The sequence below is a fragment of the Sinocyclocheilus grahami genome, unplaced genomic scaffold (assembly GCF_001515645.1).
Source record: "Sinocyclocheilus grahami isolate Dianchi unplaced genomic scaffold, SAMN03320097.WGS_v1.1 scaffold98.1, whole genome shotgun sequence".
In the NCBI taxonomy this organism is placed as follows: domain Eukaryota; kingdom Metazoa; phylum Chordata; class Actinopteri; order Cypriniformes; family Cyprinidae; genus Sinocyclocheilus; species Sinocyclocheilus grahami.
In genome coordinates this window covers 1,269,199-1,294,008 of record NW_015505277.1, presented here as the reverse complement: position 1 = coordinate 1,294,008, position 24,810 = coordinate 1,269,199, and the positions used below count along the sequence as shown (strand labels likewise).

Below are 24,810 nucleotides of genomic sequence, written 5' to 3'. Positions count from 1 at the left end.
CAAAATGACTAAATGTAAATGTTAAATAGGCTGGTAACGTCCAAGAAACACACTAAAACATGCTTGCAACACTTAGCTAAGTGTTAAAGCATGCTATTAATGTAGTGAAACAGGAAGTTGCTGTAACTCAGGCATGCAGTGTCCAATCTGCCCCAAACTTAACATGTTTGATGAGAGTCCTGGCCTGAACACATCAACTTGCCAAGATTCAGTTATAGTTATAGCTCCACCTACTGTCAACAGGAAGTGACATATTTAAATCTGTGATGCACTATTAGCAATACAGTAAAATATGTCATTGTGTGCTAAACAAACAAGAAACATGCTCAAACATGCTAGTAACATTTACTATGTGCTAAAGCTTGCTATTAAAGCCATCAAATAGGAAGTTGTTGTAACTCATGCATACAATGTCCAATCTGCCTCAAACTTCACATGTTTGATTAGAGTCCTGATAGAGTTTTGACACACTAGTGCTTCGAAACAGTGTTCCGGAGCATTGCTTGAAAATATTTAACATACATTGGAAAGGTTTCCGTGACCTCTCACGAGATCTTGGCAAAAAGTCTCCGGATTTATTTCCAGAACATAATGCATGATGGGATACACTAAGCCTGGAGCGGTATTCAAGATAGTGTGGATTTGGTGTGCATTAAGGGCACTGCGCTTTGATGTTTTTAAGACCTGGGACAGTCTTGCGCACTTACTTCCTGTCGCACGCACGCGCTCTCAAGTGGCCAAGAGCACAAGTGTGGGCATTTGGACAAGGCAAATGTCCGGTCAGCCCCAAACGTCACATGTTTGATAAGAGTCCTGGCCTGAAAACATTTACATGCCAATATTCAGTTATAATCATAGTACCACCTGCTGGCAACAGGAAATGACTTGTTTTACACTAACTTAAACATACTATTGCCTTGTCCAAATATCCACACTTGCGGTCTTTGCACTTGACCACTTGACTACTTATATGACATATTTCCTTTATTTGGTCCAAGTGTTCAAGTGAGCATGAAGTCCACAAGTGTGTGTACAACATTTCACTACCTGATGGGACACACTTATAGTGCTGTAAAAACCCAAGTGTTTACAGAGATTTGTTTTTATTTTCTATATTTTACATTTTAAAATCAACTTCTAAATGTCTGTTCAGTAGTCCCTATAAAATATGACACAATTTAATTTTGTGGTGCTTAATTAAGTGATAAAAAGTAGTTGCAAATGTTGTACAAAATAAATATCACCACTACTCATTTGCACCAATAAAACGTGCAACTCTTTGTTGTACTACCAAATTATATGTAATATCTAATTATTATTAATATTTAACATACATTGGAAAGGTTTCCGTGACCTCTCACGAGATCTTGGCAAAAAGTCTCCGGATTTATTTCCAGAACATAATGCATGATGGGATACACTAAGCCTGGAGCGGTATTCAAGATAGTGTGGATTTGGTGTGCATTAAGGGCACTGCGCTTTGATGTTTTTAAGACCTGGGACAGTCTTGCGCACTTACTTCCTGTCGCACGCACGCGCTCTCAAGTGGCCAAGAGCACAAGTGTGGGCATTTGGACAAGGCAAATGTCCGGTCAGCCCCAAACGTCACATGTTTGATAAGAGTCCTGGCCTGAAAACATTTACATGCCAATATTCAGTTATAATCATAGTACCACCTGCTGGCAACAGGAAATGACTTGTTTTACACTAACTTAAACATACTATTGCCTTGTCCAAATATCCACACTTGCGGTCTTTGCACTTGACCACTTGACTACTTATATGACATATTTCCTTTATTTGGTCCAAGTGTTCAAGTGAGCATGAAGTCCACAAGTGTGTGTACAACATTTCACTACCTGATGGGACACACTTATAGTGCTGTAAAAACCCAAGTGTTTACAGAGATTTGTTTTTATTTTCTATATTTTACATTTTAAAATCAACTTCTAAATGTCTGTTCAGTAGTCCCTATAAAATATGACACAATTTAATTTTGTGGTGCTTAATTAAGTGATAAAAAGTAGTTGCAAATGTTGTACAAAATAAATATCACCACTACTCATTTGCACCAATAAAACGTGCAACTCTTTGTTGTACTACCAAATTATATGTAATATCTAATTATTATTAATATTTAACATACATTGGAAAGGTTTCCGTGACCTCTCACGAGATCTTGGCAAAAAGTCTCCGGATTTATTTCCAGAACATAATGCATGATGGGATACACTAAGCCTGGAGCGGTATTCAAGATAGTGTGGATTTGGTGTGCATTAAGGGCACTGCGCTTTGATGTTTTTAAGACCTGGGACAGTCTTGCGCACTTACTTCCTGTCGCACGCACGCGCTCTCAAGTGGCCAAGAGCACAAGTGTGGGCATTTGGACAAGGCAAATGTCCGGTCAGCCCCAAACGTCACATGTTTGATAAGAGTCCTGGCCTGAAAACATTTACATGCCAATATTCAGTTATAATCATAGTACCACCTGCTGGCAACAGGAAATGACTTGTTTTACACTAACTTAAACATACTATTGCCTTGTCCAAATATCCACACTTGCGGTCTTTGCACTTGACCACTTGACTACTTATATGACATATTTCCTTTATTTGGTCCAAGTGTTCAAGTGAGCATGAAGTCCACAAGTGTGTGTACAACATTTCACTACCTGATGGGACACACTTATAGTGCTGTAAAAACCCAAGTGTTTACAGAGATTTGTTTTTATTTTCTATATTTTACATTTTAAAATCAACTTCTAAATGTCTGTTCAGTAGTCCCTATAAAATATGACACAATTTAATTTTGTGGTGCTTAATTAAGTGATAAAAAGTAGTTGCAAATGTTGTACAAAATAAATATCACCACTACTCATTTGCACCAATAAAACGTGCAACTCTTTGTTGTACTACCAAATTATATGTAATATCTAATTATTATTAATATTTAACATACATTGGAAAGGTTTCCGTGACCTCTCACGAGATCTTGGCAAAAAGACTCCGGATTTATTTCCAGAACATAATGCATGATGGGATACACTAAGCCTGGAGCGGTATTCAAGATAGTGTGGATTTGGTGTGCATTAAGGGCACTGCGCTTTGATATTTTTAAGACCTGGGACAGTCTTGCGCACTTACTTCCTGTCGCACGCACGCGCTCTCAAGTGGCCAAGAGCACAAGTGTGGGCATTTGGACAAGGCAAATGTCCGGTCAGCCCCAAACGTCACATGTTTGATAAGAGTCCTGGCCTGAAAACATTTACATGCCAATATTCAGTTATAATCATAGTACCACCTGCTGGCAACAGGAAATGACTTGTTTTACACTAACTTAAACATGCAATGTCTGATCTGCCCCAAACTTCACATGTTTGATAAGAGTCCTGGCCTGAACACATCTTAAGGGCAATATTCAGTTATAATCATACCGCCACTTACTGGCAACAGGAAATGACTTGGTTTACATTAACTTAAACATGCAATGTCCGATCTGCACCAAACTTTACATGTTTGGTAAGAATACTGGCATGAAGACATCAACATGTCAATATTCAGTTATAATCATAGCACCACCTGTTGGCAACAGGATATATCATGCTTTACACTAACTCAAACATACCATGTTCATTCTGCACCAGACTTCAAATGTTTAATAAAAGTCCTGGCCTGAAGGCATCTACATGCCAACATTTAGTTATAATCATAGCGCCACCAGCTGGCAGCAGGGTGTTTGGCACATATAAATTACTTTGACATATTCATCTTATATTTACCACTTTAAATACATATTGCACACCATTTCCTGTTTTCCTAAAGCCACTGGGTGGCGGTGAGCCCGGGTGCGAGGGCCCTTTCATTGCTGCTTGCAGCTTTAATTTAAGTTGAAATGCTTGTACAACCAAGTTTATTATATTAAAAAATTTAGGGCAGCAACTGAGCTTATGTTTTTCAGTAGGTGGAATAGGTGGATTTTTTTTACAGTGTAAACTCAACTTTAAACATTTATTGAAAAAAAAAAAAGGAATTTGGTGTGACTGATATCCTCATCCTCTCTCAGGCTCTATGTGGACTGAATGGTGGGATTCAAATGAGACCATTTCTGCCCCCCAGACCTAAATCAGTAATTCAAATTAATAATTCCTCTTTTGCAAAATCCACACTTGACATGGGAATCAGTGATGAGGAGTGGGAAAGACTACAGAAGGCTCTCGACTGGCCTGGTCCAGATCAACAAATCACTCAGCTGGATCTGAGCACAAATCCAGTCCACTCAACATTCTCTATTGTGGAACTGAAAAATAGTTACAAAGTGGGAGATAGCATCTCCATTGTTATCACAGCCAGAGACCACAACAAGAACCTGAAAACATATGGAGGAGATTTTTTCCAAGCAAAGCTTTTCAATTCAAAGCTAAAGGTGCGTTTATTTTATATTTTATGATACATTTTTGTACAAATCAATATGCAAAAATTTGTCATATTGAGTTTCGATTGCCTGTTAATTGTTAATTTATTTACAAAATATTACATATTATGTTTATGTTTATAAGCTTACTTTACCAAAAGACATTAGCAATTAAACTTAACCTTTTTTATCCTTCTTGAAGGCAAGTGTGTACGGGGAGGTTGTGGATCATCGTAACGGGACTTACTCTGTTGTTCTTCTTCTTCCCTGGGAAGGGCAGGCACAAGTTTTTGTACGTCTTGAGCATTCCAGTGAGGTTGTGCAGATTCTTAAAAAATACAGGGAGTCTTCATTCCCACGCAGCCACTATAATGGCCACTTTGAAGGGCCAGGAACCAAGAACACCAGGATCAGTGAAGTAGTAGAATGTAATCTTAAGTGGGGTGCTGAAAGAAGTTTGAGGAAAGGCAAATGCTGCTGTGAGTATAAGGATATAAAAACAGGGACGGAGTGGCAGTGTGAGAGACCGAAGAAACTTTCCTGTAACAAACTAGTTGGTCACTCCATGGGACGTTTTGAAAGCCCATTAAATCGTTTTGAGAATCAACTTTTTTCAAAGTAAGTTTGAAAGGATTCAAAATTAATTTCAGAAGAATTATAAAATGTTAAAAAAGTAGAAAATGTATTATTATTATTTATCCACAGGAAAGTAACAAATGTTGCTATTACTGGAGACAAAACAAGCATAAATGTCCTTCCCAACACTGAAGGCATTGGTATGTTAGCATATGGAGCATGTATTAACATATTTTGACCATTTCTTTCCCTGTTTGGATTATAAGAAGAAGAAAGTAATTAACAGTCTGCTGTTGTTGTTGTTATTAATCATAATATTCTTCTTAATCTTATTCATCTTAATGTTAAATATTATCATGCACACATAGGCAATGTTTCAGTGAATGAAAAATTCAAGCTATAAAACAATTTCTCACATTTTACTTTTGTTCATACAACATCCTCTACGTTTTCTTTATTTTTCGCAAATACAAAATGATCAAAATATACATGGACCACATATCAGAGGACTGATACCATCTGAAATCTAATGTAAAGTTACAAGAGAATGAACAATGATAACAGTCTTTTCAGGTAAATGTTTCTTTGCTTTAGGCACAACGGAGAGATGCAGATCTGGCTTGACAACACCAGTTCCTGCTGGGTTCTATTTGAAAGATGTTTGGAAGTCTTTTGTATGCAGCGCTCAACAGTTCAATTCTACACAAATGGGAAATTGCCTTAAAAACAAAATTGTCTACATGTTGGGAGACTCCACCACAAGGCAGTGGTTTGAGTATTTAGAAAAAAATGTGCCAGGCAAGTAATTCAACAATATGACTTTGTTGTCGTTATTTTCTTTAAGACTTGATAGCATGAATGTGTAATATAAATTAAATAAGGAATTTACATACATAGGCCCCAAAAAGTATGTGCACTCTTAAAGAGGTCATCGGATGCCCATTTTCTACAAGTTGATATGATTCTTTAGGGTCTTAATGAAAAGTCTATAACATACTTTGGTATAGTTCTCATATTTCTTAATGATAGTGTAAAAAACACCCTTTTTACCTTGTTAAAGGGTCATGAAACCCCAGACTACTTTTTCTGAGATTTTAGCACAGGTGTTTGTGTCGCACATCATAGAAGACAATGTTAGCATTCGATAGTTCTAACTATTGGAGAAAACTGGCTAATTTTAAGCTTTGTTGCGCTATTTTCATCTTCCGGGGTTTAAAATCTACATCGTGTTGATGTCACAATTTGTGTCGTGGCAATGGACTATAGTACATCGATGACGCGTCGGTGTCTATTAAATTATTCATGAGAATGCATGTTCTTATCCAATGAGAAGACGCTTTGCTTAATTATTCACAACAGCATGTGGTGATTTGCTATGAAAGATGTTTCAAACAGTGACATCGCGCACATTAACTGAGAGAAACATTCATCGAAGGGTGTTTAAGAGTTCAGCACAAACGCGATTCATGTAACCGTGTAACCGTTTTTACAGCTCTGTGACACCCGTCAAAAGGCTTATATAAACGCCGCAGAATAAGCCTAAAGTTATCAGAGGTGCAACAGCGCGTTCATACATATGTTTTCAATGCAGAGTGCAAATGGCTGTGCATTTATTTGTGCATTTATTAACTCGATGGGAGTGAAATTAAACTGTCTGAAACCGAAGCTGTCTGTGCTGTCTGTCTCCCCTCTTTCCCCTCCGTTCCTCAGCGCACCACACCCACTTTTTTAGCGTTTTTTTTCAACTGTGGTGAGAACTAACCAGTGCTGAAACGGGGGTTTCATGACCCTTTAAAATCAGCTCTTTTCACAGCAACCCGTTTTGTTGCAATTTCCCTTTAAATGCTAATGAGCTCTGCTCACCCTGCCCCTCTCTTCTGTGGAGTGACGAGCTGTCCTGTTTACTTTAGCCGCATTTAGCTGCATTTAGCCGCAAAACTTGCTAACTCGCACATTTATAGGAAAGGCGATTTGCAAAGTTTCATAAAAAACCCTTATACTCACTTCATCTGAAGCTGGATCATGAATGATTCACACGAACATAGACGCATTTAGGTAGATCGGAGGGGGCATTCCCTTCAAAAACAAAAGTAACGTTAATCCTTTGCATCTTTCAGCGGCTCAGATGTCGGGAGTAAATGACAACTGCTATTTTCATTATTACATCCAACAACAGAACACCTCAATCGCTTAGGAGCCATTCTTGTCTACGCCCCATTCTCCGGTGTCGAAATAATGGCGGACAGACTGTTCACAGCTCACTCGGGGCAGGTCTAAGGTAAGACGGCCGGGTCAATCAACTACCGTGGGAGCGTTCTTGGTCTGTGTGATGTCATACAGCCAAGAAGCTGGGAATGGCTTGATTTGAAAAAGGGGATATTATTTATAGAGATTAAAAAATACCACTTGATTTTTATCATTGGATTTGTATCATTATAGGGTGGTTGTGTACACACACTGCTGTTCAAACAACATGTAAAAGTGAGTTTTGCATCCGATGACCCCTTTAAGAAAAATATTTAATTAATAATGTGTGTGTGTGTGTGTGTACTTGTTTATGCTACATTGAGGGGACCCAATGTCCCCACAAGGATAGTAAAACCTGATATTTTTGACATTGTAGGGGCCTGCGGTCCCCACGAATATTAATGATGTTTATCTGAAAGTGTAACAATGCAAACAGGTTTCCTGTAAGGGGTAGGTTTAGGTTTAGGGTTAGGGGATAGAAAATATAATTTGTTCAGTATAAAAGTAATAGAAGTATATGGAAAGTCCAAAAGTATCAAACAATCTAGCACACTTTTCAAGCAAAACATTTAGGTTTTAAACTTGCAAAATGCCATTACAAAAATGGCTTATGAAAGTTTGTTCCGACATGTACATATTTCAGCGTCGCTCAAAAAGATATAGTGCACCAAAAATGTAAATTCTGCCATAACATTACATAACATTATTAGTAATTTATTTATTTGTTGTTCCAAACTTCCTATATTTATTTATTTTTCTTCTAATAGTGAAAGTCAATGGTATCCAGAACAACATTGGACCCCGTTGACTTTCATTATATAAAAAAAGAAAATTGACGAGTTTGTCAAAATATATTTTTTGTCTGTGTTCTGAAAAAGAAGGAAAGCCAAACAGTTTTGAAATGACATGAAGGAAAGTAAATGGGTGATTTCTGGGTGAACTATTCCTTATTTGCCAGTATACTTCTTGGGACTGCTGTTTAAGCAATTAATAAAGTAATGAGTCTAATGTAAGTTTTGCTTATCTTTTTTTAGATTTAAAAAGAATGGACCTCCACACTCCTCGTACAGGTGGACCCCTGATGGCTGTGGAATTGAAAAATAATATCATTATTCACTGGAGGCCACATGGTGTTCCTTTACGATTTAGTAAATTGCTCATTACCAACCTGCATTATATCAGCAATGATATTGATGAAATTGCTGGTGATTCTCATGCAGTCGTTGTCTTCACATTCTTTGCCCACCGGGTTTTTCACCCATTAGCTTTTTATGTGCATGAAGTGGCTAAAATCCGTCAGTCTGTTGTAGCGCTGCTGAGTCGTGCACCACAGACTACTGTCATTATCAAGTCTGGAAACACTGCAGGACGAAAGGTATACTTGGACACTTCAATTCACTTATGTTAATGTTTATGGTAAACAAGAAAATATGGTGCATTTGTTATGCTGCCTTTACATTTTAAACTCTAGAAACCCTGTTGCACAAAGATGCATTTCAGAATATTTTATGCAACATTCCAATTTTTCTTTTTTCAATTGATGTAAAATTGTGGCTGATCAGTTTATGTCCAGTAGCCACAGTAGCAATAAATAAAAAATACAGTTTGTCCAAACCAATTTTGCTTAATCCAGGTAATTAATTAATCAATTTTGCTTAATCCAGGTTATAATTTTTTACTGATATTTGCATCTAAACATGTTTCTTCTGTCTCAACCTAACTATGTCTTTATACATTTACAACCCCAATTCTAGAGAAGTTGGGACATTTGTAAAAATTTAATCAAATCAAGAATCTGTCATTTGTTCATTCTCTTTAACTTTGTGCCAAATTTCATGAGAGAAGTGTCAAACAAATCAAAAATCACATTTCGCAATGCAAAATTGCAAAGAATTTAGGTCTTTCACCAACTACCACACGTAATATTGTGAAAAGTTTCAGGGAATCCAGAGAAATCACAGGACATGTAGGGCAAGGCAGGAAACCTCAGTTGAATGTGCTTGACCTTTGAGCCCTCAGATGACATTGCATAAGAAACCGTCATGCTGCGGTGTTAAATATAGCCACATGGGCTCAGGAGTACTTCAGAAAACCACTGTCATTTACCACAGTCTGCTGTTGCATCAAGAAATGCAACTTGAATCTCTGTTACTCTAGGACAGAGGTTCTCAAAGTCTACATTCAAATCTGTCCAAATCTGAATTTTCATCAGTGTCAAAGGTCCGGACCGGAACAATTGGTTAATACAAAACTTGTTTTTAATAAACATACATAACATGCATAACAAATAAACATTAATAAATTTTTTTAATAAAGTGACTTTCAAAATACATTAATAACAAGTGCAAAAGTGGCAAAACAATTAATATAAGTGTCAGCAATAGAGGTTGACCGAAGGGTTTTTCTCTGGCTGGTGCCAATATTTAAAAATCAGGGCAGCCGATGGCCGATGTATGATGCTGATTTTTTTTGGCCGATATGTTTGGACGATTTTATTTATTTATTTCCCTTTATCTCATAAAAGTGAGTTTGCGTAAATGATTATTGCAGGGCACAAGATGGCGATAGTATTAGTAATAGTAGTAGCCTAATTCATAGTAATAATACATGGCTCAAAACACTTTCTCAAAACAGATCTGAAGCATGCTTTTTGTTCATGTTTGTTGACAGACACCAGTGTTTCCCACAGACTAGCAAAAGCAAATTCATTCTCTGCCAGCAGGAGGCACTTATTGGAGTGCAGATATAGCGGTTTCCCCGGTAATGGCTGTAATCAAAAAAGCGCTGTGCTCACAAATGCTAGGAAAGAGGAAATGAAAATGACTTCAAAGCTTTTATGAAGGTTCTTTTCAATGATACATTCATATAAAAACACCCGCGCTGCATTTTAATTTTTCAGTTTATTCAACGAAGTAGAATCCTTTTGGAAAATCTATTTGTGGCGGTCAGTTTTGATATTGTGACGGGCCACCACAAATAACTCAATGTATGGGAAACACTGGACACTGCTATAAGTCAATTGGCCATAATCTAAGTCAGTGATCCTCAAATCTGGCTCGCGAGATCCACTTTCCTGCAGAGTTTAGCTCCAGCTTTAATCAAACAAACCTACCTGTGATTTTCTAATGATCCTGAAGACATTGATTAGCAAACTAGGTGTGTTTGTTTAGGGTTAGAGCTAAACTCTGCAGGAAAGTGGATCTCGCGAGCCAGATTTGAGGATCACTGATCTAAGTGATAACAAAAAATAAAAATACGGTGAAATACGGTTAGCGGTGAAATGTCGCCCGATTATGTCAAACGTCATACGCTCACTGGATGTCATGATAACAAATGTCATGATAGAAAAGTTTCAATGGCCGTTTCTCAATATGCGTTCTTATGCGATCTTGCGTCCTTGTGTTCTCGCTCTACGTCATCATTAACTGAACGCAAGTCCAGAGGACGCATGAAAGTACCCTGATGTGTTCTTGAAATCGAGGATGCATCGAATGCAGACTTAAGAGAATCGAACCGTTAGAAATCCCAGAAGACGCTGCGTGCGGACGACGTACAGAAGCCTGTAAACTTTAAACTTCTCGTTCTCGCTTGACAGATTACTGCTGCAGCTCGCAAATACGTGACGGCTTGTTAAAGTAAACATTTGTCATTTTGTTTTGCATAATTTTTAAGTAATGATAAAGCATATTAAAAAGAATTTTAACATTAGCAATAAAATATGTAACATTATAAATAGCCTAATCATTTTTACAAATACATTAGGTAAAAAGCTATTGCATAATATGAAAATATTGTCTATAGTAAAATGAAATACTTAAAAAGTGTTATGACATTCGTTTGTGATGTTATGTGTTATTTATTTTGCATTGTGTTGTTACGGAAGGAAGGATACGAGAAGGCAGGGTTGGATCCAAGTGCAGCTTTAATGTCACAGAGAGGTCAAACAAAGGCAGTAGGTCAAAACACAGGAACCGACAGATTAGACTCAGCAATTGCTAGGCACGGAGCAGTAGCGAACAGACAGACAATCATCAACATAATCAACACTTCGCAGTGAGTGTGTGTGTGAGAGCAACCTTTATAGTGCTCCGGATAGACAACAGGTGTGTGTGTGTAATTAGTTCCAGGTGCGGGGCTTGTGGGAAATGTAGTCCATAGTGAGAGCTGACTGATATCGTGACAGTGCCCCACGCCTAAGAGTGACTTCCAGACGCTCAAACCAGAATTTCCAATTCATAGTCCATGGTGGAGTCGACGGCGGGAGGAACCATGATGGAGAGACTAGAGTTCCGACTGATGGAGACGGAACCGAGGGAAGGGGAGCCCAAGGTGGAGGTGGAGCGCCGTAGAGCTGGGGTGACACTGAGTGTTCGGAGGGCCGTCATGGAGCCGACGGCTCTGGCGACCGAGGCGCAAACGGGGATCCGGAAGGCCATGGTGGAGTTGGAGTGACCGAGGACCAAGGCGGAGCCGGAGGGAGAGAGGAGCCCAACGGAGCCGGAGAGACGGAGGGACGAGGCAAAGCCGGAGGAGTGTAGTCCTGAGGCGAGGGCAGGTCGATGAACGACCAAGGCGGAGCTGACGGGATGAGGAAGCCCGGCGGAGCTGGTGGACTGATGGACCACGGTGGAGACAAGGGAGCTTTGAGCCAAGGCTCCCATCAACGGATCGAAGGACCGAAGTGGAGTCCAGGCCTCGAAGGCCGAAACCAGAGATCTGGGATCCTCCAACCCTGGTGCGGCTGGAGGCTGAATGTCCCGAGGCAAATCCTGACCGCTAACCACCCCTGACGGATGACCTAAGGAACAGCGGAGACAAGACAAAGAGCATGACTGGCAGAGGAGGAGGGAGAGGGAGGTTGGGTGGGACAAAAGGGAACACAGCTTCATAATTAGTATTTTTATCCACAAATGAACAGGCGAAAAGTTCATACTCGGCCTCCTTAGCCATGACAGGACAGGCAAAGAGCTCATAAACGGCCTCCATAGCAGTGACAGGACAGGAGTTGAGTTCACAGGCAGCCTCCATAGCCATTACAGGACGGTCAGTGAGCTCACAAACAACCTCCGTAGTCTTGACAGGATGGGCAGACAGATCAAAATCAGAGTTATCTGTAGAATTCAGTTAAGCAGACAGTTCACAATCAGAGTTAACCGCAGAATTCAGACAAGCAGACAGTTCAGGAATAGGACTCACCACCGTGAGGGGAGCTGGAGCATATGCCATTTCCCTGACAGGTTCTGCAGCAATGGCGGCCGCTGAGCTTAGAGGGGTTACCAGCGCTGAGAACACGGACAGACCAGCCGCTCGCACCAATCTCAACGGGGGATCCTCCACACTGGAGACCAACCTCGGCCGTTTTGTGGTCAATTCAAGGGGAACAGCCGTGGACGGACACGGCTCTGGTTCCTTAGCTGCGACGGGATGAATCTCTGCAAGGGCCGCCATTACAGGAACGGGATCGGCCTCACCCACAGTGAATGAAGATCCAGACACCAGAAGCACAATCCATACATTGGGCCAGTGATCCACAAGGACCATCCCGGACAAGGTGAGCTTTTAGTGGCTCATTTAGTCCATGAGCAAAAAAGTAAATCAGCATAAAATCCGGCAGGTCTGCATAGTGTGCAATGTCTATAAAGGTCTGGATATGGTCCTCAAGGGTTTGTGCTCCCTGTCGTAGACGGACCAGTTCTTTTGCCAACTCCATCCTCAATCGGAGCGGCCAGACACGGCTGCTGGATCCTCAGTGGCGAAGTATTCTGTTACGGAAGGAAGGATACGAGAAGGCAGGGTCGAATCCAAGTGCAGCTTTAATGTCACAGCAAAGTCAAACAAAGGCAGAAGGTCAAAACACAGGAACAGACAGATTAGGCTCAGGAATCGCTAGGCATGGAGCAGTAGCAAACAGACAGACAATCATCAACATAATCAATACTTCGCAGTGAGTGTGTGTGTGAGAGAAACCTTTATAGATAAACAACAGGTGTGTGTGTGTGTAATTAGTTCCAGGTGCTGGGCTTGTGGGAAATGCAGTCCATGAGAGCTGACTGATATCGTGACGTGTGCTGCTGTCTCGCTCCTTATAACGCACTGGCTGTCAGTTGAGCAGCAGGAACACAGCGCATCTCAATTCTCACAAGTATGCGCTCTGTGTTCTCGTCTCCACGAGAACACAAGACCGTTCTCTGCGTTCTTGGAATTGAGAAACAGCCAATATCTCGCCTTCGCTTTCATTTCGGACCATCTCCAAAAAGACAAAAAAAAACTAAACAAATGAACTTAACATGCGTTTATCAAAGTAGGAAATAATTAGTGCTCTTGAAATACGAAATGGAGGCCGGCCCGGACTGAATTCCCTCCGGGTCCGGATCCGGACCGGAGTAAGGAATTTGAGAAGCACTGCTCTAGGAGAGCTATACATCAATTCTATGCAGTGATGCCGCCGGGTTCTCTGGGCCAAAGCTCATCTCAGATAATCAAAAAGACAGTTAAAATGTGTGCTGTACTCAGATGAGGCCACATTTCAACTTGTTTCTGGGAAAAATGGATTTCGAGTTCTCAGTCCCAAAGACCAAAGGGACCATCCAGACTGTTTCATCAGTGACAGATGCAAAAGCAAATATCTGTCATGGTATATGAGTGCATCAGTGCAAACGGCATGGGTGACTTGCATTTGTGTGAAGGTACCATTGACATGGAGGCATATATTGGAGTTGTATAGAGAAATACACTGCCGTCAATATGATGTCTTTCATGGAAAGTCCATGGTTATTAGATCAAGACAATGCCAGCTCTCATTCTGCATGTGCTACGACAGCATGGTTTTGTAGACTCAGAGTGAATGTGCTAGACTGGCCTGCCTGCAGTCCAGATCTGACTCCTATTGAAAATGTATGACCAGTCATGAAAAGGAGAATCAGACAACGACAATCACAGACTGCTGAGCATCTGAAGCCTTGTTTCAAGAGAGACTGGCTGCCTGCAGTGCAGATCTGACTCCGATTGAAAATGTATGACCAGTCATGAAAAGGAGAATCAGACAACGACAATCACAGACTGCTGAGCATCTGAAGCCTTGTTTCAAGAGAGACTGGACAAAAATTGTGCTTGCAAAACTTTAACAATTAGTATCCTTAATTCCCAAACAATGAAACATTGTAATTAAAAGGATAGTTGATGTGACAGTGTTAAACATGCCTCTGTCTCAACTTTTTTGGAGTATGTTGCAGCCATCAAAATCAAAATGTGTTCATATTTATAAAATACATTTACGTTGGTCAGTGAAAACTTTGGAAATGTTTTCTTTGTACTTTTGTCAATTAAATAAAAGTTAAAGAGAATGAACAAATCACAGATGTAACCCGTGTCTCAGGTTAGTGTAACTGATAACTAATTTAAGTAGTAAGGAATTAAATCTGGGCTAATATCAGAACCTCTAGGTACGACTACGGAGCCTGAAATAGTAAAAGGTCAGCAGAGAACAGACAACACAAAACAGGTAGATTTGAGAAATGTATTATACAAAATGAATGGCAGTTATTTACATTCCCTGCCTACCTAAGCCGGCTTCCTGAGTGCACAGCGCACTATAAACCCAAAATAAATAACTTCAAATAAAGAAAGAGTCCAAGAAAGTTCTTGGTGTGTGTGTGTCTTGGAGTATGTACGTTCTTTTCACTACCCGGGTAGGTTTACGTGTGTTCTTATCTGTATTTCAAATGAAGGCACAGGATGATAATGGTTCCAAAGATGCCACGGCTGGCCACACCAGGCTCTTGGTCCGTTCACTTCTGCGGTTGGCTCGCCACTGAAAAATGGATTTCGAGTTCTCAGTCCCAAAGACCAAAGGGACCATCCAGACTGTTTCATCAGTGACAGATGCAAAAGCAAATATCTGTCATGGTATATGAGTGCATCAGTGCAAACGGCATGGGTGACTTGCATTTGTGTGAAGGTACCATTGACATGGAGGCATATATTGGAGTTGTATAGAGAAATACACTGCCGTCAATATGATGTCTTTCATGGAAAGTCCATGGTTATTAGATCAAGACAATGCCAGCTCTCATTCTGCATGTGCTACGACAGCATGGTTTTGTAGACTCAGAGTGAATGTGCTAGACTGGCCTGCCTGCAGTCCAGATCTGACTCCTATTGAAAATGTATGACCAGTCATGAAAAGGAGAATCAGACAACGACAATCACAGACTGCTGAGCATCTGAAGCCTTGTTTCAAGAGAGACTGGACAAAAATTGTGCTTGCAAAACTTTAACAATTAGTATCCTTAATTCCCAAACAATGAAACATTGTAATTAAAAGGATAGTTGATGTGACAGTGTTAAACATGCCTCTGTCTCAACTTTTTTGGAGTATGTTGCAGCCATCAAAATCAAAATGTGTTCATATTTATAAAATACATTTACGTTGGTCAGTGAAAACTTTGGAAATGTTTTCTTTGTACTTTTGTCAATTAAATAAAAGTTAAAGAGAATGAACAAATCACAGATGTAACCCGTGTCTCAGGTTAGTGTAACTGATAACTAATTTAAGTAGTAAGGAATTAAATCTGGGCTAATATCAGAACCTCTAGGTACGACTACGGAGCCTGAAATAGTAAAAGGTCAGCAGAGAACAGACAACACAAAACAGGTAGATTTGAGAAATGTATTATACAAAATGAATGGCAGTTATTTACATTCCCTGCCTACCTAAGCCGGCTTCCTGAGTGCACAGCGCACTATAAACCCAAAATAAATAACTTCAAATAAAGAAAGAGTCCAAGAAAGTTCTTGGTGTGTGTGTGTCTTGGAGTATGTACGTTCTTTTCACTACCCGGGTAGGTTTACGTGTGTTCTTATCTGTATTTCAAATGAAGGCACAGGATGATAATGGTTCCAAAGATGCCACGGCTGGCCACACCAGGCTCTTGGTCCGTTCACTTCTGCAGTTGGCTCGCCACTGACCACCAGGGTCAGATTCAGATGGTCTATCCCTTTCTAAAACCAATCGGAGGTATCTTGAGAAGCTCGCTGTCATGCAGCTTAACTCTCTCTCTCACAGCTTTCAATCAGTCCTTGTTGCTTTCTAGTAGCGTCTTCACCGGAGGAAAAGCGTGTTTTATTTAATAGTAAATTCCCTGGGGTGTACGCGCCACCCACAGGCACAGTAGAGAGTTGCACTCCAGTAACCTTGTGCGGGTTACACTGACTCTTGATTTTATTGCATTTTACAAAACGTCCCAACTTCTCTGGAATTGGTGTTGTAGATTTTTTTGTCTTGAAGCTTGGAAGCACTGAAAGCTTCATTACTAGAAAACTTCCTTGTGTGTGCATGGAATTCTGATTCTGATCTGTGTTCTTACAGAATATTTTTCAAAGTGATTGGTATACGATGCAGCTGAACACAGTGATGCAAGAGATGTTCAGAGATATTAATGGAGTAATATACTTAGATGTCTGGCAGATGACTTCCTGTCACTATCTACGTGAAAATATTCACCCAGGACCTGTTATCGTTGCTAATGAGGTCAAAACATTTCTGTCATATGTCTGTCCTGCATGATTCATCATTTAGTATCACACAGCCCCAAAGAAAAACATGCATCTTGCTTTGTCATCATCTACAATGTACATACAATAAGACAATGTACATAAAACCAGATTGAATGAAATGTTAACAAATAGCCTTAAAAATAATGGACAATGTAACGTCTAAAATGAATTGCATTAGAAAAGTGCCATAAACCTACTTGAAAATACTAATTTGTAAATAAAGAGATCATGTTATAACTGCTTTGTCTGTCTCCATTAATTTATGGATTTTTTTTGTAAAGTAAAAACCTAAAATTGTAATTATATTTATTGTTTTCAGCATACCACAAACAGTTTTAAGTATTACAGGACAAATATGATCATTTGTATGAAGTAGATAACGGTTTTCATTACTGCCGTGATACTGCTGTGTTCAATTTACCAAACTAGTGCAACAGTTAAAATCTGGGTTAACCCCATATACTGACATGACTAGTGTCGAGATCCACACACAGGTAAAGTACACAGCACAGATTTATTAGGCAAATTATGAATTTTTGTAAGAAAAATTTCAAAAGACTGGTTTTCCTTTGCTAAAGTATGGAAACTTTGCTTCCTTTGCTCCTATAAACAAACGTTGGTTTTCACGAGACTCACTGGCGCATGCGCAACGCCGACATCTTACGACATCCGCCCGGAGCTGCTTCCGTGTACAACTGTTGGCGCAAGCTAGATTAAAGTGATTATTACATTTTGAATATGGATATTTTTCTTACAAAAACACATCGATTCACTACAGGAGGCCTTTGTTTGAGGCCTTGAGACACTTTTTTATTATGACTGCATGCACTTTATTTAACTTCTTTTGGACTGATGAACTGCAACACCCGCTGACTGCCATTAAACAGCTTGGAAGATAAAGACAATTTTTAATATAACTCTGATTGGATTCATCTGAAAGAAGGAAGTCATGTACACCTAGGATGGCTTGAGGGTGAGTAAATAATGGGCTAATTTTCATTTTTGGGTGATCTATCCCTTTAAGAGTTATTTTCCTTGCAGGTGAATGGTGATCAGACAGACGGGACTTGAAGAAAGACGTAGAACCAGACAGACAGATGGGAGGTAAGTATCCACACTGAGGTGAGTCAGGTATGCAGCTCCAAGGGAACAATGAAACCAGACAATGTGAATGTGAGGAGTAGCTGCTTATATAGAGGGTATGCATTGACATCACTTTCCCACCAGAACACTCCCCCTCAGCTGGACTGAGTGGCAAAAGAGCCTGCCGCATGAATGGATGTAATACTGCGCAAATGCGAATAAAACAAATGATTATCAGTTTAAACTAAAGGTTGTTGAACTCGATATAGTGTTATTTACAACTTACCAAATATCCAGTGCTCCATAGATATTGACATGCAGCCAGGAATCGTGTTTCCTGACATTTATATGTGCTTGATTTCGACGCCGGGGAAATACATAAAGCAAATTTGCCTGTGAACGCTTTATGTAAATGCAAAATACAAAATAGGTTGGTCTAAATCCGGGTGATCACTTATATCACTTATATATATTATCATATCGTCCAGTCCAAAAACGTATATAGTTTTTGTCAGTGTTTATTTAAAAACATCCAGTTATGTAGAATATAAGTTGGTAAATATTTAATTGATGAGTTGTCAATACAAAATATAGGGTATAACTTTACCACAAAATTCAACATATTGACATTACATGATAACCAAAGCTTCCACTCAGTCTTTTTGCCACTCAGTGGGTGGAGCTGCACTCACTCCAGCTGACGGTGACGTCACATGCATACCTTCTATAGCAGGGATAGGCAACGTCGGTCCTGGAGTGCCGCTGTCCTGCAGAGTTTATCTCTAACCCTAATCAAACACACCTGAACAAGCTAATCAGGATTACTAAGGTAAGCTGTCCCAATTCAGGATGCACCCTCCGAAGACTGCATTCCAAGGCCGATTGCGTCACCGCGGCGTGATGAAGGCTGACGTAATTCGAAAGCGACGTCAAATGCACCCTCTGTTTCCCAGGAAAATTAAGTGTACATCTGATGGACACTTCGCACCCTACCATATCCCAGAATCACTTGCGTGCAGATGACGACGGTGTTTAGAACATGTTAAAAGCCAAGTTTTTTTTAACACAAAGACCACAAACAATAAGACCACCACTATATAAGGCAATAGTCTTTCCCTTTGTTGTGTTTTTGTAGTGCTGTTGTAACAGTCCATAGTTCTGTTACTATGGTTTTAGTAGGTTGGTATCACACAGCCCCAAAGAAAAACATGCATCTTGCTTTGTCATCATCTACAATGTACATACAATAAGACAATGTACATAAAACCAGATTGAATGAAATGTTAACAAATAGCCTTAAAAATAATGGACAATGTAACGTCTAAAATGAATTGCATTAGAAAAGTGCCATAAACCTACTTGAAAATACTAATTTGTAAATAAAGAGATCATGTTATAACTGCTTTGTCTGTCTCCATTAATTTATGGATTTTTTTTGTAAAGTAAAAACCTAAAATTGTAATTATATTTATTGTTTTCAGCATACCACAAACAGTTTTAAGTATTACAGGACAAATATGATCATTTGTATGAAGTAGATAACGGTTTTCATTACTGCCGTGATACTGCTGTGTTCAATTTACCAAACTAGTGCAACAGTTAAAATCTGGGTTAACCCCATATACTGACATGACTAGTGTCGAGATCCACACACAGGTAAAGTACACAGCACAGATTTATTAGGCAAATTATGAATTTTTGTAAGAAAAATTTCAAAAGACTGGTTTTCCTTTGCTAAAGTATGGAAACTTTGCTTCCTTTGCTCCTATAAACAAACGTTGGTTTTCACGAGACTCACTGGCGCATGCGCAACGCCGACATCTTACGACATCCGCCCGGAGCTGCTTCCGTGTACAACTGTTGGCGCAACCTATATTAAAGTGATTATTACATTTTGAATATGGATATTTTTCTTACAAAAACACATCGATTCACTACAGGAGGCCTTTGTTTGAGGCCTTGAGACACTTTTTTATTATGACTGCATGCACTTTATTTAACTTCTTTTGGACTGATGAACTGCAACACCCGCTGACTGCCATTAAACAGCTTGGAAGATAAAGACAATTTTTAATATAACTCTGATTGGATTCATCTGAAAGAAGGAAGTCATGTACACCTAGGATGGCTTGAGGGTGAGTAAATAATGGGCTAATTTTCATTTTTGGGTGATCTATCCCTTTAAGAGTTATTTTCCTTGCAGGTGAATGGTGATCAGACAGACGGGACTTGAAGAAAGACGTAGAACCAGACAGACAGATGGGAGGTAAGTATCCACACTGAGGTGAGTCAGGTATGCAGCTCCAAGGGAACAATGAAACCAGACAATGTGAATGTGAGGAGTAGCTGCTTATATAGAGGGTATGCATTGACATCACTTTCCCACCAGAACACTCCCCCTCAGCTGGACTGAGTGGCAAAAGAGCCTGCCGCATGAATGGATGTAATACTGCGCAAATGCGAATAAAACAAATGATTATCAGTTTAAACTAAAGGTTGTTGAACTCGATATAGTGTTATTTACAACTTACCAAATATCCAGTGCTCCATAGATATTGACATGCAGCCAGGAATCGTGTTTCCTGACATTTATATGTGCTTGATTTCGACGCCGGGGAAATACATAAAGCAAATTTGCCTGTGAACGCTTTATGTAAATACAAAATACAAAATAGGTTGGTCTAAATCCGGGTGATCACTTATATATATTATCATATCGTCCAGTCCAAAAACGTATATAGTTTTTGTCAGTGTTTATTTAAAAACATCCAGTTATGTAGAATATAAGTTGGTAAATATTTAATTGATGAGTTGTCAATACAAAATATAGGGTATAACTTTACCACAAAATTCAACATATTGACATTACATGATAACCAAAGCTTCCACTCAGTCTTTTTGCCACTCAGTGGGTGGAGCTGCACTCACTCCAGCTGACGGTGACGTCACATGCATACCTTCTATAGCAGGGATAGGCAACGTCGGTCCTGGAGTGCCGCTGTCCTGCAGAGTTTATCTCTAACCCTAATCAAACACACCTGAACAAGCTAATCAGGATTACTAAGGTAAGCTGTCCCAATTCAGGATGCACCCTCCGAAGACTGCATTCCAAGGCCGATTGCGTCACCGCGGCGTGATGAAGGCTGACGTAATTCGAAAGCGACGTCAAATGCACCCTCTGTTTCCCAGGAAAATTAAGTGTACATCTGATGGACACTTCGCACCCTACCATATCCCAGAATCACTTGCGTGCAGATGACGACGGTGTTTAGAACATGTTAAAAGCCAAGTTTTTTTTAACACAAAGACCACAAACAATAAGACCACCACTATATAAGGCAATAGTCTTTCCCTTTGTTGTGTTTTTGTAGTGCTGTTGTAACAGTCCATAGTTCTGTTACTATGGTTTTAGTAGGTTGTAGTACTACTCCTGTCCTTTAGGGACTCTAAGTTGCTCTTCTCCTCTAGCTTCAATCCCGGTGAGGTGGGAGAGGAAGAGAGAGATCTGTTTGGGGAAGGGGAAGCATGGTTTCTCTCCTCGAGTAGTCAATGCAGTAGAGGCCAGATATGTGTTGTAGGCTCAATCATAAGGACTCTTTAGTATTGGTATGTAATTACTACTGATATGTACAATGGTGATGTGAGGAGCATTTCCACTGTGACTCTACTACACAGAAACCTATAGTGGATCTTTTGGGAATATTCGTTACTCAACTACTAAAGCCTTTTTGTTTTGGAAGCACTTGGTGGATGGATATTGGGTTAGATTCTTGTTTTATGCTCATTGAACAAGACATCATCAACCTCATTATCATCGTCATCGTACTCTATGTTGAGTTCAACGGACATTCTCCAAAGGACAGTTGGGATTCTAAATGGACAATGTTCATATAAGGTTTTTCATTCCAAAATTCACTTTGGTTTTCTATGATGTTTGCCTTTATGCTTACTGGTTTGTTGATAATTGCCTTTATGCTTACTGGTTTGACTTAATTTTCAATAATAATCGGGTATAACTCTTCTAATTGTGTTGGTACAAACTTTATTTCTTATCTCGGTTGACATTTGATTGAATAGTATTTTAGGTGCTTATATTAAATATGGTTGGTGGGCCCCTCCCTTAAAAATTATCATTAGCTGTGTCTTTTTAAAAAGAGGAGGGCGGTTATAGATTGGCGCCCGAACAGGGACCATTAAACCAGTTATTTGTCACTTTAACCTGTATTCATGTCGTACCAAAAGGTCAGTCAGACTGCTCTGGATGGGGATGAGGAAGTGCCCAGTGAAACACTGGAAGCACTTTCTCACTGATCCAAGAATCCTTTTGGAAGCAGTTGTGTCCCCAAGAGCAATGCCAACCCAGCGAAGGACAATCTTTTCTATTGGCCAATGGACAAAGACAGATGGCTATTGGTAAGGTGAAGTGGAAGTGTGAGGTGTTGGGACAATCAGTAGACCTGACTCTTTTCCTTTTACAGGATGCTGATCTGATGGTACCAATCATACTGGGAATGGATTTTCTGTTAAAGACTGGAATGAAGCTAGACTTTCAGAAAGCCCAGTATAGCCTACCCACAGCAGAAGGGGTTATAAAATAAAATAATTTCCCCTTTCTCCATTATGACATCCACCCCACCATGCATTTTTACCTTGCCATTTTCACACCTACCTGCAGTGATGAAACTCGTCAGAACATACGTCTCTGGCAGCAGACACAGATCCACAGACAAGAACAGAGCTGGAGAGTCTGATGTTGAACTGGCCTACTGTTTGTACCCAAGAAATAGGTCGGACAAACCTAGTTAAACATCGCATCATTACCACCGATGAACAACCAGTACGGCGACGTGCATACAGAGTCTCCATTAAAAAAACAGCAATTCATTGAAACCCAAATCCAGGACTTGCTGACTAAAGGGATTATTCGACCATCAATTTCTCCTTGGGCTTCTCCAGTAGTGGTAGTTCAAAAGAAGGATGGAGGATCCAGATTGTGTGTTGACTATCGTGGAATGAATGCCAAGACACACTTGGATGCCTACCCGATGCCCCAGATACAAGATATTCTGAAATCACTAAATGGAACCACTATCTTTAGCACTTTGAACCTTAAAAGTGGCTACTGGCAGTTAGAGATGGAGGATGACAGCATTTAGAAGACAGCTTTTGTAACTTCCACTGGGCTATATGAATTTGTTTGTCTTCCCTTTGGCCTGAAAAATGCTGTGGCCTCTTTTCAAAGGCTAATGGAACATGTTCTCCGAAAAGTGAAGGGCAAGTGTTGCATGGTCTATATTGACGACATCGTGGTGTATTCTAAAAACATCGTACCAGACGTATTGTCCAGAATCCAAAATCACAACACTCTGCCTGACACGATCTTCATTGTAAATGCTTCCAAGTTGATGCCTGTAGACCTCTCTTGCAATATCACAAAATAATGATAGTGAAATTCAAGAGTTGATATCCAAAGCACAGAACCAGCCAAGGCATAATACTTCACGAATTCAATACATTGTGAAAAATTGATTCTTGTTTCGCCGTGCACCGGTCGGCCAGAAAGGACAGAAATTCCAGAAAAAAGATTTTCTATGATGTTTGCCTTTATGCTTACTGGTTTCTTGATACCATTTTCAAGTCTTCTTTAAATGAGTATGCTGATTTGTTTTGCTTTATTTTTCTTTGTCTGTTGTATTTGCCCAGACTTAATTTTCAATAATAATCGGGTATAACTCTTCTAATTGTGTTGGTACAAACATTATTTCTTATCTCGGTTGACATTTGATTGTATAGTATTTTAGGTGCTTATATTAAATATGGTTGTTGGGCCCCTCCCTTAAAAATTATCATTAGCTGTGCCTTTTTTTAAAAAGAGGAGGACGGTTATACTGTCATGCAAGACATGTCTACAAATATTTTAACCAAACTTTAGCACTTCAGTATTTTGTATGCCTGTCCTGCTGTGTCGTATTTCTAATGTTAAGATTGCAATGCAAACCTGTCTTTATATTTTTCATAAGTGTTTCCATTTTCTCTTGTTTTAGTACTATTCTGGAGAAAATGAGCCTGCTGGGGAAAGACTTAAAAAATACAAAGTAAGCAAGTTAATAGACACATTTTTGCTGAAATTCATTGTGCTGTTGTTGTTAACAGGCATGGTTTATTTGCTCTGCCTTAGGATTGCAAGTGTCCTGGGACAGGTGAGGGAGTGAGTGGAAGCTGGTGGAGCTACTCAGGGAGGACATCAAACTCCAGAGAGAGACAGAGGAGAGAAGAGCACAGGAGAGACTGTTTTCTCTTCTTGAGAGAATACTTAACAAATGCATTATTTATTAGCCATTCTCTATTAGCCAAGAGAAAACAGTGGGGAAAAAATGGGTACATTACAATTTTTCAATATATATTTTTAAACGTTGCATTGTAAATGAAACAACCTAATTTCTGTAGTTTATTTTTGTGATGCATGTTAAAAATGAAATGAATAAGTTCTATACATTATTCATTTTTGTAGTGTAATTAATTTGTAAATGAGTACTTTCTGTACATTTTGTATTTTTGTTTTGCATATTCACGTGTGTAAATAAAAGAAGTAATTATGTACATTGTTAATTTTTTTTAATGCAGCTTATATTTTCACAAAACATTCTTCTATATGTTTATTTTTTTTGTCCTGTAAATATTTTTTTTACGCATTAAAACAAATTGTTCTATACATTACTGAAAGCACATTTTACAACTATTTACAACAGTTTAGGTTTAACATCAGAAAAAACATCAGTTTTGAGCCCAACCCTGCCTCCATGTGTTCTGGGGTCTTCAGGAGGTGAATCTCTTGGTGAATGGCCAGCACCTCCTCAGTGATTCGGAGGACAATGTGGTGACAGTGGAACGAGGCATGTCAAGCACTCTGGAGACCACTCTGTATGATGTACCACTGGC

General features: G+C 39.6%; 1 protein-coding gene and 1 long non-coding RNA gene across 2 annotated transcripts; one reads left to right on the top strand and one right to left on the bottom strand.

The window, feature by feature from the left end:
- Positions 1–564: 564 nt before the first annotated feature.
- LOC107588032 (NXPE family member 3-like) lies at positions 565–16,911 on the top strand (the record flags this gene model as incomplete). Its single annotated transcript, XM_016276023.1, has 7 exons — positions 565–591; positions 4,171–4,422; positions 4,613–5,028; positions 5,116–5,186; positions 5,581–5,784; positions 8,268–8,608; positions 16,601–16,911. Coding segments are annotated over 7 exons (1,509 nt in total), but the record flags the coding sequence as incomplete, so codon positions are not given.
- On the bottom strand, positions 11,391–15,038 carry LOC107588033 (uncharacterized). Its single transcript, XR_001609533.1, has 3 exons — positions 14,589–15,038; positions 13,324–13,330; positions 11,391–11,401 (listed from the first exon to the last, which is right to left on the bottom strand). It is a non-coding gene; the product is annotated as an uncharacterized lncRNA (long non-coding RNA).
- Positions 16,912–24,810: the final 7,899 nt, after the last annotated feature.